The following is a 17,565-nucleotide window of genomic DNA, read 5'->3' on the forward strand; positions in this document are numbered from 1 at the left end:
TCACTTAAAGTGGAAGATACAAATTCTAAATGAAGCAGATATCCATATTAACTCAGCCTCTCCTGACAGATAAAGGACGTAGGATACCAAATTATTAAAAGATGGCTTAGGAGCAGGAAACCAGAGAAAGGGGCATCTGCCAACCCTAAGGTGTGTCTTTCAGTGTCTTGAGGTCACCCTACACCCCATGGAAGGAAGAGCCTTGCCAAGAAAACTGTGATGCTTAAGTCTGGTGAGCAATGCCTTTCTCTTCCTATGCTAGGCATGGACAGGCACTGCCAACACAGGCTTGGGCAACTCTCCATTTCCAGTACTTCTGTTTCTCATTGTCCTTGTCCTAACAGGGTTACAATACAAAGAATTAGTTTTATGCTAACTTTCTGGGATTGTTCCCAAACAATTCTATAAGAATTAACTTTTAAAAAATGTTAACTGATTTTTTTCTATACGTGATGTAGCTTGGTGGAGCGTAAAAGTGTGTGGTAAGAAATGAAAAGATGTAAATAAAAAGGTCGCTTTGGTGTAGCTGCCTGCTGCAGGCAGTCATGAGGTCCTAGCATAGAGCATCCAGTGACCTTGTCTGAGAGTACACAGTAAGTAAATGTGTTTTGTTGCAGAATTTGAGTCTATCGGAAGCAAGAGGAAAAATCCTCCACTATCAAGTGACCTTGCAGGAGGTGGCAGGAGGGGAAATCACACTACAGAACATCACAGAAGACACCTCCTGGACCTGGGTCAGTCCCAGAACTGGGACCTGGGCTGTGGCTGTGTCTGCAGCTAACTCGAAAGGCAGTTCCCTGCCCACTCGCATTAACATAACGGATCTGTGTGGGGCAGGTAAGTACCAAATTTTCTTTAATACTGCTTGTAGGAAACTGTCTTCCTAATCTCTTATCTCATTCAGGCCCAGCTTAGGGCCTGGAATGAGCAGCACAAGAGTTTAGAGTTTGAAATTAACAGGTTGCAGAAGCTGCCTGAAATTTCCTTTTAGCCAGTGAGTGTGCAAATGAATTAACACCTCTGAGCTTCAGTTTCCCCCTCTCTACACTAGGGATTATATTACCTGAATTGCAGATCATTGTGAGTTTAAATACAGAGACTAATAAATACATAATAGGTGTTCGGGGTTTCCCTGGTGGCTCAGCTGGTAAAGAAACCCCTTCCAATGCAAGAGGCACAGGTTCGATCCCTGGGTCAGGAAGATCCCCTGGAGTAGGAAATGGAAACCCACTCTAGTATTCTTGCTTGGGAAGTCTCATTGACAGAGGAGACTAGTGGACTGGAGACCATGGGGTCACAAAGAGTCGAACATGAGTGAGAGCGTGCACACACATATAAACAATAAACATTAGTTAAGGAAATATTTATTACATTAAATTGAACACTAATATCTGGCTAATTGTTCCATGAGCAAGAGTAGTATGTATTGTCAAGTTCTAGAAAAAGCATACCTATAGTCAAAACATGTTTTAAAACTAATAGTATTAAAATTAAATTCTGGCTGTAAGGAACATGTACAATATTGCTATACTATAGCTCTTTATTATTCAAATTTAGATATGTATCCAACTATCTACATTGAAAACCTCCCAACTAGCTAGACATATTTTATAGTCACATCCTCTGAAAACTAACTTGTCAGGATTAAATCTGATAATTAATGAAGAAAATAGATACTAAAACTGTTTTTAAGATCTGTATTGTGAAAGTATTTTAGTCAAGATTGTTGGCCTGACTTTTTCCAAAAATGCCTGATAGAATAAAACTCTATAATTAGATTCTTCCTTAAAATTCAGTGTAACAGTTTATCCACACAGGGATCTGAAAGTGAAAGTTGCTCAGTTGTGTCCAACTCTTTGCAGTCCAGGAATTCTCCAGGACAGAGTACTGGAGTGGGTAGCTGTTCCCTTCTCAAGGGAATCCTCCCAACCTAGGGATTGAACCCAATTCTCTCACATTGCAGGCAGATTCTTTACCAGCTGAGGCACCAGGTAAGCCCAAGTATACTAGAGTGGGTCGCCTATCCCTTCTCCAGCAAATCTTCCTGACCCAGGAATTGAACTGGGGTCTCCTACATTGCATGCAGATTGTTTACCAGCTGAGCCACCAGGGAAGCCTAGCAATTATTATTTTGAAGAAGCTTCTACCAAGAATTATCATCTTATATATACTATTGAATCTTGGTTATAAGTCTTTTCAGTCATATATGTGTAAAGGTAGAGATAATATAGTAGATAAAAATACAAATAAATACAAAATACAAATAAAAATACAAATAAATATAACCTTGGGTCAGCATATGAGTTAGGAATTGCTTTTAGGAGTAATAGTTGCTCTTTCTAGAGGCTTGACTACAGTGACTTACCTAACCTCTTATAGAAGAGAAGTTTGGAGGTAGACGGCCCAGGGCTGGTGTGACAGCTGTACACGTGAGGACTCCAGCCTCCTTCCTTCTGTACCCACTGCCGCATAGTCCAGGATGACTGCTGGAGCCCCAGCTGTCTCCTTCTAGGTAGCAGAAAAGAAGGGAGAAGCCTCACCTCTCACTCTTGAGGACTTTTGCCCCAGGTCACACAACAACACTTGCAGTATTGACCCTGACTGGTCACCTGGTCTCACCCAACTACAAAGGAGACTCAGAAACACATTGTTCTCTTGCTAGAGAAAATGAGGAGATGGTATTTGGTAGATAACTGGTAATCTCTGCCTCATGTGGGGAAGGTATCTAAGAAGAAACTTGAAGGAAAAGATGGATTACCTATGGAAAAAAAGCTTAAACTTTATGCATAGTAAAGTAAGAATTTTTAAAACACTGTAAATAAGGCTTTAAAATGCAAAGAGCAATTTAGGAGAAGTATATGATAGATTTCTGGCAAATACATATAACTTTTCAAATAAATAAGAGATAATGGGATATGAACAGGAAACTCAAAAATAAATATAACATAAAAGGAATAGGGACTTCCCTCATGGTCCAGTGGCCAAGACTCCACTCTTCCAATGCAAGGGGCCAGGGTTTGATCCATGATCAGGGAACTTGATCCCACATGCTGCAACTAAAAGATCTTGCATGCTGAAGCTAAGACCTGGGCAGTTAAATAAATAAAGAAATAAACATTTTTTAAAAATAAATAAATAAAAGGAACAATAAAGATATAAAAATATGTTCAGCCTAACTAGCAATCAATGAGATGCAAGTTTTGAAAGAAAAAAAAACCCATAGCAACCAAATCAAAATGAAAAAGAGTAAGTAGCATCAGCATAACCTATACTGGTGAAACTGTAGGGAAAAGCCACTTTTGTGTGAATTGGTACAACTTTCTTTACAGTTGAGCCACTAGAGAAGCTCATGAATTGGTATAATTTTCTGAAGAAAAATGTGGCAATTTGTAACATAAAAAACTTCAAATATGAATATATCTTTTGACCAGGAAACTGTACCATTAAAAATACATCCTTAGCAAATAATAAGGCATGAGCTTAAAAAAATGTAAGCTTTTTTGTTGAATGGTTTTAAAATGTTTTTTTTGTTGTTGAAATGGTTTTGAAATAATGAAACACTAGAAAGAGCCTAAAAGTTTATAATAGAGGATGAATTGGTTAAATATATCATAACCTTCACCCACCTTAATCCCACTCCAGCATAAAAGTGATATTGTAGCTGTGTTTTTATTGGTGTGGAAAGATCCACGTGATGAGTGAAAAAGTAGGCTGTCAAAAGTATACATGGTATGCTGCTGCTAAGTCACTTCAGTCATGTCCGACTCTGTGGGACCCCACAGATGGCAGCCCACCAGGCTCCACCGTCCCTGGGATTCCCCAGGCAAGAACACTGGAGTGGGTTGCCATTTCCTTCTCCATGCATGAAAGTGAAAAGTGAAAGTGAAGTCACTGAGTCGTGTCCAACTCTCAGCGACCCCATGGACTACAGCACACCAGGCTCCTCCGTCCATGGGATTTTCCAGGCAAGAGTACTGGAGTGGGGTGCCATTGCCTTCTCCTATACATGGTATAATGCAATTTAAAATATGTATTTACACAAATAGACATTTTAGCACAGTAAAGTCTAGAAGAATGTACATGGAAATATTAACGGAAGTCATATCTACATTGTGGCATTACAGGTGATTTTTATACTCAAATTTGCTTCTTCATTGAATAAGTACTGTCTATGTAATTTTTTAAAGGAATCCTATAGGGGAAAATTGAGATCTTACCACTGTTTAATATCCTGCTCTTGTTAAAAAGTAGTATGTCAAAATACCTTACTTCTTTAAACCTCACTGCAGATGGGTCTTGAGGGTATAAGTGTCTTGAATTTTCTGGGCCCATTCCAGTTCTTTTACTTAGATTTGAAAACAGCTTCTCAAAATGACACATTCATTAGGCCTCTGCATTATTGATTCAAACAAAAATTTATTGAGATTACTATTTAAGGTAACTGGAGTTCAGCAATAGGTGAAAAGTATGGTTACATTTTGTCCAGTGGGAGGGTCAATCATGTAAAAAGAGTAAACTGCAGTACAGGATATATGTGAGACAAGAGATATGCACATGGCACTCCAGGAACAGAGAAAAGTAGAAGTGTGGGCATGGAGGGAAGGCTTCATGGAGAATAGAGAGACAAGTTGGTGTTGGCCAGGCAAAGCAGTACAGGTATGCAGGCAAGGTTTGTTTTAAAGTTAAGATCTGAGAAGGCATAGAAGTTGAAAAGAAGAACCAGAGTGGGAAAGAGTTGATGAGAAAGGGAAAAGGGGATCATTAAGGGAATAAAGTTCCTGAGGAGCTGGAAGATGATGGATCCAGAAGCCAAAAAGACATAAGAGGCACAGTTCCCCCTCTCAGAATGGAGGAGTGTCAGTAAGGATGAGGCTTAAAATAGAGAAATGTGGAGGGGTGGTAAAGTAAGACATTGAAACAGTTCTCTAGACCTGGGCTGCAGCTAGAAGAGTCCTGGTCCTAGAAATCTTAAGAGCCCATTGCCTCTCTTTAGGCCACACCTGAGCCATCCAATAGAAGTAGTCAAGCCTCCTAGAGAGACCTGGATGGCAGATTTGCAAATCTCCCGTCCAGGAGCTCTCATGTCTCATAAATTCTGCGTGATCTGTAGAAATAGTGCACCATGTACTTTTGCTGCTTCTCTTTCAGTCGAGTTCACACAAATCACAGAAATAGCTTTCTTCCCAGGAAGAGAAAAATAGTGCCCCAAGGGGCAGAATTATATTGACTTTGAGAAAGCGGGGACAACTTGGTTGAAAGAGGCATATGCCGCAGCACTGGATATCAAGAAGTATGAGAATGATTTTGTTGGTTTATGATGAAAACTGAATGTGTCTAAACAGACTGGTCAACAAATAAAGCACATTTAATATTTCAGACCTGTCCCTGTGCTCAGGAATTTTGGAAATTATGGCCAGAGTCAGAAGCTAGCACAACCATAGCGGCCCACACAGATGTCAGAGGCTGAGGCCCCAGGGGGTGAAGTAACTTAGCCAAGATCATACATCCAATTAGTGGCAAAGCTGGACTGAAAAACCAGGCCACCTGTCAGGTGGGCAATTTTTCCAAATACCTTATGAACTTCATAACTCTATTTAGATGCTCTTAATGAAAATGGAGAGGGAATTTGAATGATAAAGGCTGAAGAATAATTTTGAAAGGTGTCACAGAAATGAGTTGCTAGCCAAGTTCTAAAAGAGAGGGCATGCCCTGGCAAACACAGTGGGGAGAAAATTCAGGCTGGTTCCTGGCAAGTGCGGTGACTCAGAGACTGGGCAATGCCAAATTGATTTACTTAGCTAATTGCAATGAGAGCAGTGGTTAGAAAAGCTCATTGACTGTGTTAGCCCATCACCTAGCAAAGAGTCTTTCAAACCCTACGTGCTCAATACATATTTACTGAATGAATACGTTTTATTCTCCAAAACAAAAACAAACTTGTGGCATAGCCAGAAAGTAGGATACCAAGACAAATGAAGACAAAGAACCAGGGCTGTGGAATTCCAGTTCCTGGCAAGGTAGCTAACACGAGGTACCAAACCCACCCAAAGGTGCCACAGGAGAGACAGGACAGGATGACTGAGTACCTGTGAATGGGGAATAGTGATGAATGGAGAGGACTGAGGTGGCACTGGCTTGTTGCACTCCTTTTTCTTCCCCTTGTTGCCTTGGTATTTTACTTGATATTTTTACTATGGGGCAGGAAAGTCTGGAGGGCAGGGCAGAATGACTACGAGGAAGCCCTGGAACCTAACGAAGAGTGCCTGAGATATTCTCCTGCCCCTCCAACCCCATGGCCTGGCAGTTACAGAAGAGAATGACAGCCCCACTCCCCCATGAAAAGCAGTGTCAGCCACAGAAGCATGGGCAGGTTCTGGAGCTGCCAAGTACACCTCCCAAGAGTCAAGCAGAGCTCAGGGTGCATCACTATAGGCTCTTTGGCTCTCCACTCTGAAAAGCTCCTTCTCCTCACCTAAGCTTACCTGGAGGAGCACAAGCTCTGGCTAAGGTTTCACTACTCCCCCCATAGAAAAATGAAGGTCAAGGCTGCTAATCAATCCAAGAAAATAAAACATGACCCCAAAGGAGAAAATAAGGAGAAATCTGAGGGGCACAGTTGTGGGAAGGAAAGGCACCAAGTGGGACTGCTTGTGTGGTAGGACACATAATCAGGACAACCGAAAGAGCAAGAGTTTAGAAAAAGGGTTTCCCTGATGGTCCAGTGGATAAGAAGCCTCCTCCCAGTGCAGGGGCCATGGTTCAATCCCTGGTCCAGGAAGATTCCACATGCTGTGGAGCAACTAAACCCGTGTGCCACAACCACTGAGCCCATGTGCTATGACTATTAAAGCCCGTGTGCCTAGAGACCCTGCTTTGCAACAGGAGAGAAGCCTTTCACTGCTACTAAGAGTGGCCCCCTGCTCACTGCTACTAGAGAAAGCGTGCTCACTGCAATGAAGACCCAGTGCAACCAGAAATAATTGAATAAATAAGAGCTTAGAGTAAGCATAGTAAGTATCCTTAGAAAGATAAGAGAGGATACTGGGAACATGAATCAGAAACAGGTGGTTGTGGAATAGCCCTAAATAGAGATTCCATATGAGAAGTTCAGTTATTGAAATAAAGAACTCACCCAATGGGTTGGATAGCAGAAAGGACTTCTCTGAAGAGTGAATGAGTGAGGGGAAGATTGGGTGAGAAACTTAGAAGTCATCAAAAGGGGAAAAGAGTTTGAAAAAGGAAAAGACTTAAGACATTGAAAGAGTAAGTGATGATAATTGCCTAAAAGGAGCCCCAGTAAGAGAAAACATGAATGAAAGGGGAAAATACTTGAAAATATTTATCAAGAATCTTACAGAATGTGCTCCTCTGGTGCAGGATGTCGATAATGGGAGAAGTGATGCGTGTTTGGGGTTGGGGGTGTGTGGAAAATGTCTGTACCTCTCACTCAATTTTGCTGTGAACTTAAAACTGCTCTAAAAACTAAAGTCTATTTTAAGAAGAAAGGAGAAAAGATAATGAGTGCAGAATGATCAAGCAGGGTTGCCCCCAAGAATACAAAGATGGATCAATATCAGAAAAGTGTATCAATGTAATTCGTTACTTTAATACTGAAAGAGAAGAGGGGGATATGTTCTTAAAAGATATACAAATGTATTTAGTAAAATAAAATTTTTAGTAAATAAATAGTATTTTATAAAAATAAAATCTATTTGAAAGCTATAAAAAAAAAAAGGAAAACTTTTTAGGTTTTTAAAAACTTTCTACCAAAAACATGCAGCGAGCATCATCTTAATAAAGATATGTGGGAACATTCTTTTTAAAATTGGCAACAAGATTTTTTTTAAAAAGGAAATGAGATTTAGTTCAAAGATTGGAAAGAAGAGATTTTAACTGTACAGCTAATAAGATTGTTACATGGAAAATTTAACAAGGGCCATAGACAAATTATGAGAACTAATTAGAGAGTTTATCACGTCGGCTAGAATAAGAATAACACACACAAATTCATAGTGGAAAAGAAGTAGAAAATAAGATGCCATTTAAATAGCAAACTAATAGTATAACATGTCTAGGAATTAACCTTAAAAAGCACATTAAAACTTTAAGGAGGAATTTTTGAAACTCCATTAAAAGATATAAAAAGAAACCCAGAAAACTTCAAAGAAACATCATATTTATAAATAGGACAACTTAACATTGTAACAATATCAGTTCTTCCTGAACTGAGCTGTAAATTTAATATAATTCCAATAAAAATACCAGCTGAAATTTTTGAGGACTCTCATAGACTGATTATAAGAGCTATATAGAAGAATAAAGTTTCATGAATACCTAAGATCACTTTGAAAAAAAGAAGGCCAAAATGAGGAGGGCCTTTACCAAATAGTCAGGTGTCACAGAGCCTTGTAATGTGACCAATGTGTTCTGGTGAAGAAGCTGATCCACACACAAACCCATGAATATGTGGAGCTTAGTGTGTGACAGGGGTGGTACCACATTTGGAAAAATTGACCTGTAGTGTGGAAAAAATAATAAAGCTTATTTCCTTATTAAAAAAAAAAAACCACACACACATACCCTGTAGCTAGATTTGGATTAAAAATCTAAATGTGAAAGGTATTAAAAAAAATAAAACCAAAAGCAAATGGGAGGAAATGTAGTTGAGTATCTTTGTGACCCCAGAATGGAAGGATTTTCTAAACAAGACTCAAAATACACATACTGTGGTGAATTTATCCACATCAAAGTAAGTATTTATGTTCAACAAACACATCATAAAATTAACAGAGACTTGAAAGACTGGAGTGAGATATTTTTAGTGTTGAAAACTAACAAGTGATTAATATCTAGAATATAAAAGTTATTTCTGCAAATCAGGAAGAAGACAGGAAATACAAAGAAAAAAAATGAGTGAGGTATGAACAGGGGAAAGTCAGACAGCTTTCTGTGAAGAGCTCAGCCTCGTAAGAAATCAGAAAACGAAAGTAAAACCGCAATTAAATATTTCCTTACATGTGCCAGCTTGGGAAAATGAGAAAGAAAATACCAAGTGTTGGTGGGGAAATGAGAACTCTCATGCTTTTCTTGTTGGAGGGTCAACTGATTTACTGTTTTAGAGATTAGTCTGACCATTAGGGAAATGGGTGAATTTAGTTTATAATTGAGAAATTGTGTGCATTTATATGTAGAGAGAGAGTCTATTTTTAAAAACTGAAGTATAGTTGCTTTACAATGTTGTGTTAGTTTCTGTATAGCAAAGTGAATCAGTTATATAATACATATACATATATCCACTCCACAAATAACTGTGAAAAGAAGAAAGGCGAAAAACAAAGGAAAAAAGGAAAGATATAAGCATTTGAATGCAGAGTTCCAAAGAACAGCAAGAAGAGATAAGAAAGCCTTCTTCAGCGATCAATGCAAAGAAATAGAGGAAAACAACAGAATGGGAAAGACTAGAGATCTCTTCAAGAAAATTAAAGATACCAAGGGAATATTTCATGCAAAGATGGGCTCAATAAAGGACAGAAATGGTATGGACCTAACAGAAGCAGAAGATATTAAGAAGTGGCAAGAATACAGAGAAGAACTGTACAAAGAAGATCTTCATGATCAAGATAATCATGATGGTATGATCACTCACCTAGAGCCAGACATCCTGGAATGTGAAGTCAAGTGGACCTTAGAAAGCATCACTACGAACAAAACTAGTGGAGGTGATGGAATTCCAGTTGAGCTACTTCCAATCCTGAAAGATGATGCTGTGAAAGTGCTGCAGTCAACATGCCAGTAAATTTGGAAAACTCAGCAGTGGCCACAGGACTGGAAAAGGTCAGTTTTCATTCCAATCCCAAAGAAAGGCAATGCCAAAGAATACTCAAACTACTGCACAATTGCACTCATCTCACATGCTAATAAAGTAATGCTCAAAATTCTCCAAGCCAGGCTTCAGAAATATGTAAACCGTGAACTTCCAGATGTACAAGCTGGTTTTAGAAAAGGCAGAGGAACAAGAGATCAAATTGCCACCATCTGCTGGATCATGGAAAAAGCAAGAGAGTTCCAGAAAAACATCTATTTCTGCTTTATTGACTACGCCAAAGCCTTTGACTGTGTGGATCACAACAAACTGTGAAAATTCTGAGATGGGCATACCAGACCACCTGACCTGCCTCTTGAGAAATCTGTATGCAGGTCAGGAAGCAACAGTTAGAAGTGGACATGGAACAACAGACTGGTTCCAAATAGGGAAAGGAGTATGTCAAGGCTGTATATTGTCACCCTGCTTATTTAACTTCTATGCAGAGTACATCATGAGAAACGCTGGACTGGAAGAAATACAAGCTGGAATCAAGATTGCTGGGAGAAATATCAATAACCTCAGATATGCAGATGACACCACCCTTATGGCAGAAAGTGAAGAGGAACTAAAAAGCCTCTTGATGAAAGTGAAAGAGGAGAGTGAAAAAGTTGGCTTAAAGCTCAACATTCAGAAAATGAAGATCATGGCATCCGGTCCCATCACTTCATGGCAAATAGATGGGGAAACAGTGGAAACAGTGTCAGACTTTATTTTGGGGGGCTCCAAAATCACTGCAGATGGTGACTGCAGCCATGAAATTAAAAGACGCTTACTCCTTGGAAGAAAAGTTATGACCAACCTAGAGAGCATATTAAAAAGCAGAGACATAACTTTGCCGACTAAGGTCCATCTAGTCAAGGCTATGGTTTTTCCTGTGGTCATGTCTGGATGTGAGAGTTGGACTGTGAAGAAGGCTGAGCACTGAAGAATTGATGCTTTTGAACTGTGGTGTTGGAGAAGACTCTTGAGAGTCCCTTGGACTGCAAGGAGATCCAACCAGTCCATTCTGAAGGAGATCAGCCCTGGGTTTTCTTTGGAAGGAATGATGCTAAAGCTGAAACTCCAATACTTTGGCCACCTCATGCAAAGAGTTGACTCGTTGGAAAAGACTCTAATGCTGGGAGGGATTGGGGGCAGGAGGAGAAGGGGATGACCAAGGATGAGATGGCTGGATGGCATCACTGACTCGATGGACGCGAGTCTGAGTGAACTCCGGGAGTTGGTGATGGACAGGGAGGCCTGGCGTGCTGCAATTCATGGGGTCGCAAAGAGTTGGACACGACTGAGTGACTGAACTAATCTGATATCCACTCCACACTGGTTCACATTTGGGAAAAGAGTACATCATGATAGTATATTGTCACCCTGCTTATTTAACTTATAAGCAGAGTACATCATGCAAAATGCTGAGTTGGATGTATCACAAGCTGGAATCAAGTTTGCCAGGAGAAAATCCAACAGCCTCAGATATGAAGATGACACTACCCTAATGGCAGAAAGTGAAGAGGAACTAAAGAGCGTCTTGATGAAAGTGAAAGAGGAGAGTGGAAAAGCTGCTTAAAACTCAACATTCAAAAAACTAAGATCATGGCATCTGGTCCCATCACTTCATAGCAAATAGATGGGGAAAAAGTGGAAACAGTGGCAGATTTTATATTTTTAGGCTCCAAAGTCACTGTGGACAGTTACTGCAGTCGTGAAATTAAAAGACGCTTGCTCCTTGAAAGAAAAGCTATGACAAACCTAGAGAGTATATTAAAAAGTGGAGACATCACTTTACCGACAAAGGTCCATATTGTCAAAGCTACGGTTTTTCTAATAGGCATGATTGGATGTGAGAGTTGGGCCATAAAGAAGACTGAGTGCTGAAGAATTGATGCTTTTAAATTGTGCTGGAGAAGACTCTTGAGCATCTCTTGGACAACAAGGAGGTCAAACCAGTCAATTCTAAAGAAATCAACCCTGAATATTCATTGGAAGGACTGATGCTGAAGCTGAAGCTCCAGTTCTTTGACCATCTGATTCCAAGAGTCTGATGCTGGGAAAGATGGAGGACAAGAGAAGAGGGCAACGGAGGATGAGATGGTTGGATGGCATCACTGGCTCAATGGAAATGAATTTGAGCAAACTCTGGGAGATAGTGAAGGACAGGGAAGGCTAGCATGCTGCAGTCCTTGGGGTCACAAAGAGTCGAACACGACTTAGCGATTGAGCAATACTCTTCTGTTAGATTTCCTTCTCATTTAGGTCATCACAGAACATTGAGTATAGTTCCCTATGCTATACAATAGGTTCTTATTAGTCATCTATTTTATATACAGTAGGGTGTATATGTCAATCCCAATCTGCCAATTCATCCCATCCCTCCTCCTTAGTGATCATAAATTTGTTTTCTAATCTATGACTATTTCTGATTTGCAAATACGTTCATGTGAACCATTTTTCTGGATTCCACATATAAGTGATATTGTATGATATTTTTGTCTTTCTATTTTTGACTTACTTCATTCTGTATGACAATCTCTGCATCCATCCATGTCACTGCAAATGGCATTATTTCATTCCTTTTTATGGCTGAGTAATATTCCACTGTATATTTGTACCACATCTTCTTTATCCATTCCTCTGTCAGTGGACATTGAGGTTGCTTCCATGTCCTTATTGTAAATAGTACTGCAATGAATATCAGAGTATATGCATCCTTTCAAATTATGGTTTCCTCCAGATCTTTACCCAGGAGTGGGATTGCTGGGTCATGTGGTAGCTCTATATTTAGTTTTTCAGGAACCTCTGTACTGTTCTCCATAGTGGCTATACCAATTTACATTCTTACCAACAGTGTAAGAGGATGAGAGAGACACTCTACACAGGCACACACAAGGACGTGCAAGAGAAGTTCATTGCTTCCTTGTTTGTGTTGACAAAGAGTTGGAAGAAAGCTTGTCACTTGGAGACTGCACAAAGAACGTGTTGAGGCAGTAATCTGAAGGAATGAGCTTGATTTTCATATAGCAGCAGAATAGAAACATGCTGTTGAGTGGGAAAATAAAAGTTAGGAAAAGCACTGGATTTACTCCAAATGTGTTTCATGAAAATACACATAAACTGAAAGCAACACTAATTCTCAAGGGCACATATATATATGTAAATAAACATTAGGAGGTAGATTAGAAGGATGCATATTATAGATCACTAGAGCAGGTACCTTTGGGGACACAGAAGTGGAAAGTGAAATGGAAGATGAAGGGGAAATAATTCCATAAATAACACTACACAGGGTCCTGGCACCAATGCCTCTTCTCCAAGAACTGAGAAGCTGGATGAACAAAATCTGTGAACCTGAAGTCCTTTAAAAGATGTCAGTTATTGCTACAACTTTGCTGGGTTGGGTGGTTGTTTTTTATATCTGTTTCCACTGTGATTTTGTTTTTTTTTCCCCCCACCTTTCCCCATAAAGAGTTGCTGGCTCCTCAACAGGTCTTTGCAAAGTCAGAGGGCATGGACAAGCTCATGGTGATGTGGACACCTCCAGAGAAAGCTGCTGCTGCTGTGCAGAAATATGTGGTGGAGTGGAGGGAGCTCCACCCAGGGGGTGGTATGCAACCCCCTCTTGGCTGGTTGTGGAGTCCCCCCTACAGACTGTCTGCTCTGATTTCAGGTACTTAATATTCACCTTCCTTCTCAAGGATTACTAAGTTCACGTTTTTCAAGGAAACTTCAGGCAGGAACCCAAAGCCATGCTCTCAGTTACAGCTGCGTGAGAAGAGGGGTAGTGATGACCTAGAGCCCGTCAGAGTGCACCACTGCAGCCATAGAAGACCCACTGATTGACTAAAACCTCTAGGATTTGTGGAAAACGCCCATGCCTGGGACAGTGCCGTACATGATGAGTAAATAATGAACCCAACAAGCATGGCTGAGAGCTAAGTAGTAGCCAGTCAGTGTGATGGACACCATACATTTGGGAGTTCATTTAATTGTGAGAAAAATCATATGTAGCAAGAGTTATTTCCCCATTATTACAGATGAGGAAACCAGGAGATCTTTCATTTCCAATTCTGCTACTTATTATTTGTGTGATAACAAACCCAGAATTATCTATATGACAGTTGGTTTCTCTCATCCTCAAATTCCAAATCTGTCAGTGGTTACATGGATCAAGTGATAGAAAGCATCTGAAAATGCATTCAAACAATTGGACAGAAGTTAATCAGTGTTTTTTTTTTTAATTTCATTTTATCCTTGGAGTACATCTTAAATTTCTGTACCATACAGTATGAATTTAAACTGAAAAGAAATTTCATAAATAATCATTTAATCCTGTGCATAAGCAACATTGTTTAGTCGCTAAGTCGTGTCTGACACTTTGCAACCCCATGGACTGTAGCCCACCAGGGTCCTCTGTCTACGGAATTTCTCAGGCAGGAATACTGGAGTGGGTTGCCATTTCCTTCTCCAGAGGGTCTTCCCAGACCCAGGGATCAAACCTACGTCTCCTGCATTGGCAGGTGAATTCTTTACCACTAAGCCACTTGGGGAGCCTATAAGCAACATTGGACAATTGGAAAACAAGGCAGCCAAAGGCTTGTTTAACCATTTTGATAAATGATTGCAGTGGTGTGTGTCTTCCTCCTATCAGAGTCTGATGCTTACCCTTCTGCTATCATGGGAGCAGTCCCTAAATGGGGCTTGTTATTTCTAACCAGTGAAAAGAATCCTTAACCTCTTCTGTCAGAGAGATCTAGTCCTAATCGCACCTGAGGTGGCTGACATATTTGCCAAACAAACATTAAAGGGCAACATCTCAAGTTCTTTACTTTTTTCAAGTTCTTAATTACAAACTCTGAAGTCTTACTCTGTGAGCCACTGTCAGCTTCAAATATTGTTTTGTGTTTGCAGTACTCAAAGACCTCCCTTACTTACCAATGAATGTTACCAAAAACCAATTAGTGGAAATTTCTTATTTTAGTTTTCCCAAAGAGAAATGGTATTATTTGCATTCTAGAGTTCAGCTAGTTAGATGGTCACTTGGTTGAAAATCTTCCAGGATGAATTTCAACGAACAAGGCACATGTGTCTGTGTGTGTGTGTGTGTGTGTGTGTGCATGCACGCACCTGTGCTGACACATTCAGAAGCCGAAGCTACAGTATTTTCCATCTTCTATTTTTCTCCTACTAATTGTTGTTCTATAATAAATCAAAATCATCATAAGATTATTAATGCAAATCTAGGTCAGCAGATCACCCCAAATTAATTTTTTTAATTTATTTTATTGGCATATAGTTGCTTTACAATGTTGTGTTAGTTTCTACTAATAGCAAAGTGAATCAGCAATACGTATATTTCTATGTTAAAGGAAACCTGAATGAACTCCTTGGCCAACCCAATATATAACCCTTTTTTTTATTTCCTTCACATTTGGGTTACCACAGAGCACTGAGAAGTATTCCCTTAAAATGTTGATAAATGTGTTTTCTGTGTGGCAATGGATGTGCTAATTTAATGTGCTAAAAATGTCACTGTGATTTTTAAACTATAAGTTCAGCATAGTGATGAAAAGTTCTGCAGCCAGATTATCTGGATTTGAGTCCTGGTTCTGTCACTTACCAAAGTGTATGATCCAGGGCAAATTAACTTCTCTGTGTCTCAGTTTCCTTATCTGGAAAATGGGGGTAATATTACCTACCTCACTGGGTTATTGTGAAGACTAATTGAAGGAGAAGACATTTTTAACAATACCTAACACATTTTACGGAGAAGGCGATGGCACCCCACTCCAGTACTCTTGCCTGGAAAATCCCATGGACAGAGGAGCCTGGTAGGCTGCAGTCCATGGGGTCGCGAAGAGTCGGACACAACTGAGAGACTTCACTTTCACTTTTCACTTTCACTTTTCACTTTCATGCATTGGAGAAGGAAATGGCAACCCACTCCAGCGTTCTTGCCTGGAGAATCCCAGGGACAGGGGAGCCTGGCGGGCTGCCGTCTCTGGGGTCACGCAGAGTCGGACACGACTGAAGTGACTTAGCTGCAGCAGCAACACATTTTAAGTGCTCGATAATCTAGCTATCATCATTATTATTATATGTGATGGAGCTAAGATTTTATAGGTTTTGAAGCTCTAAATCCCGTAATATTTTCATTACACCATGACAACCATTATACCTGTCCAGGAGGATATACACATCCTGCTTAAGGAGACAAGATTTTCACAGATGAAAGAAACAGAGCATGGTACATGATAATACATGAACCAGTCCTTAACTGTGTGCCTCTTTTAGAGTCTAGCTACTCAGACTTCTAGTGGGTTGTGTTCAGTTTTAATCACTGTATTTAAAGAGAATGCTGCCTGGATAACCCCATGAGCATCAGAGGAAGGTGAGCAAGCCTTTAGGGTCTGTAACTTTTACTGGGGAAACCATTTAGCGTGTAGAAGAGTATTCTAGATTGGAGTGGGAGGTGGTTGATGACTCTTGCTGGCTTCGATATGTATGTAAGAAAGAGTTTGTGTCCTTTGTTGTTCTGGAGAGCAGAATGAAGGCCCTCTGCATAAAAATTGTAAGAAGACAGATGTCAGCTCAGTTTTGAGAAAGTGCTTCCCTTACAGTTGATGGTCTCTTACAGGACAGTTGATTGCCCTTCAAGGCGGTGCATTCTCTGTCCCTAGAGTCGCTGAAGTGGAATCAGTGTTCCTTTAAGGGTGTGTGTGTGCATGTGTGTGTGTGTGTGTGTATGTGTGTGTGTGTGCTCAGTCGCTATGGACTGTAGCCCACCAGGCTCCTCTGTCCACAGGATTTCCCCCGGCAAGAATACTGCAGTGTGTTGCCATTTCCTCCTCTAGGGGATCTTCCCGACCCAGGGATCCAACCTGCGTCTCCTGAATCTCCTGCGCTGGCAGGCATATTCTTTACCACTGAGCTAACTGGGAAGCCCTTTATGACTGTTATGTCCATCAAATCAGATGAAACAGTAGATACTGAATTCTAAACCGCTATATAATTGTAAATACTTATTATATTAGGATTTACCCCTTTGGGATAGTTTGAACTATACAGTCCCTACAGATCTTTCTTTTTAGAAATTGTATTAATTCTATACACAGTGCCTAAAATAAATGATGAGAGAATTTTTTCCATAGGAAACTAAAATGTTCTTAAGCACTTCAGACATATTCATTTGAGTAAAAGCAATAATACTGGGTGAGATTATTAATTCAGGTCATTCTCCTACCTGAAAACACTTGATTAACTATGAGTTTATTTTGAGGTAACATTCTGGAAATAAACACTTAAAACTTAGCTAATTCGTACTTATCATGAGTTCAAAGTTACCCTCTCCAATCAGTAAAATGACTCATTGCCATAAGATCCTTACCAATTTTTTCTCAGCATCTAGCTGGGGCAGAGTTGGGTGCTTTGGAGTGGGCTACAGTGAAGTTCAACTCCTGGAGTATAAATTGGTGGGGTCTAGGCTAGAGACTGTCAGTCCTGTCTTATCTAGGTGAAAACAGTTCTGACCTTATTATATAACCACTCCTTTTACAGATAACATAGACATCATGGTATCTAGAAAACCTTCCCTCATGCCTAGCTATCGGGGCTCACCATCATACTTCCTCTATGATTACTTCTCATTGCTGGTCATTTAGTGTTTGCCTTCTCCCAGACTTAACAGGTGAAATTAGCTTTCCACAGAAAAA

General features: G+C 40.1%; 1 protein-coding gene across 2 annotated transcripts in view; it reads left to right on the forward strand.

Annotated features, from left to right (window-relative positions):
* The window catches only part of IL12RB2 (interleukin 12 receptor subunit beta 2), a 72,239-nt gene that overhangs the window by 31,415 nt on the left and 23,259 nt on the right, over positions 1-17,565 (forward strand). For both annotated transcript variants that reach the window (XM_018045355.1, XM_018045361.1), the window contains exons 8-9: positions 618-837; positions 13,323-13,523. In XM_018045355.1, coding sequence (XP_017900844.1) covers positions 618-837; positions 13,323-13,523 — 421 coding nt within the window. The remainder of the gene's footprint in view (positions 1-617; positions 838-13,322; positions 13,524-17,565) is intronic.

This window comes from Capra hircus, chromosome 3, assembly GCF_001704415.2.
Source record: "Capra hircus breed San Clemente chromosome 3, ASM170441v1, whole genome shotgun sequence".
NCBI lineage: Eukaryota > Metazoa > Chordata > Mammalia > Artiodactyla > Bovidae > Capra > Capra hircus.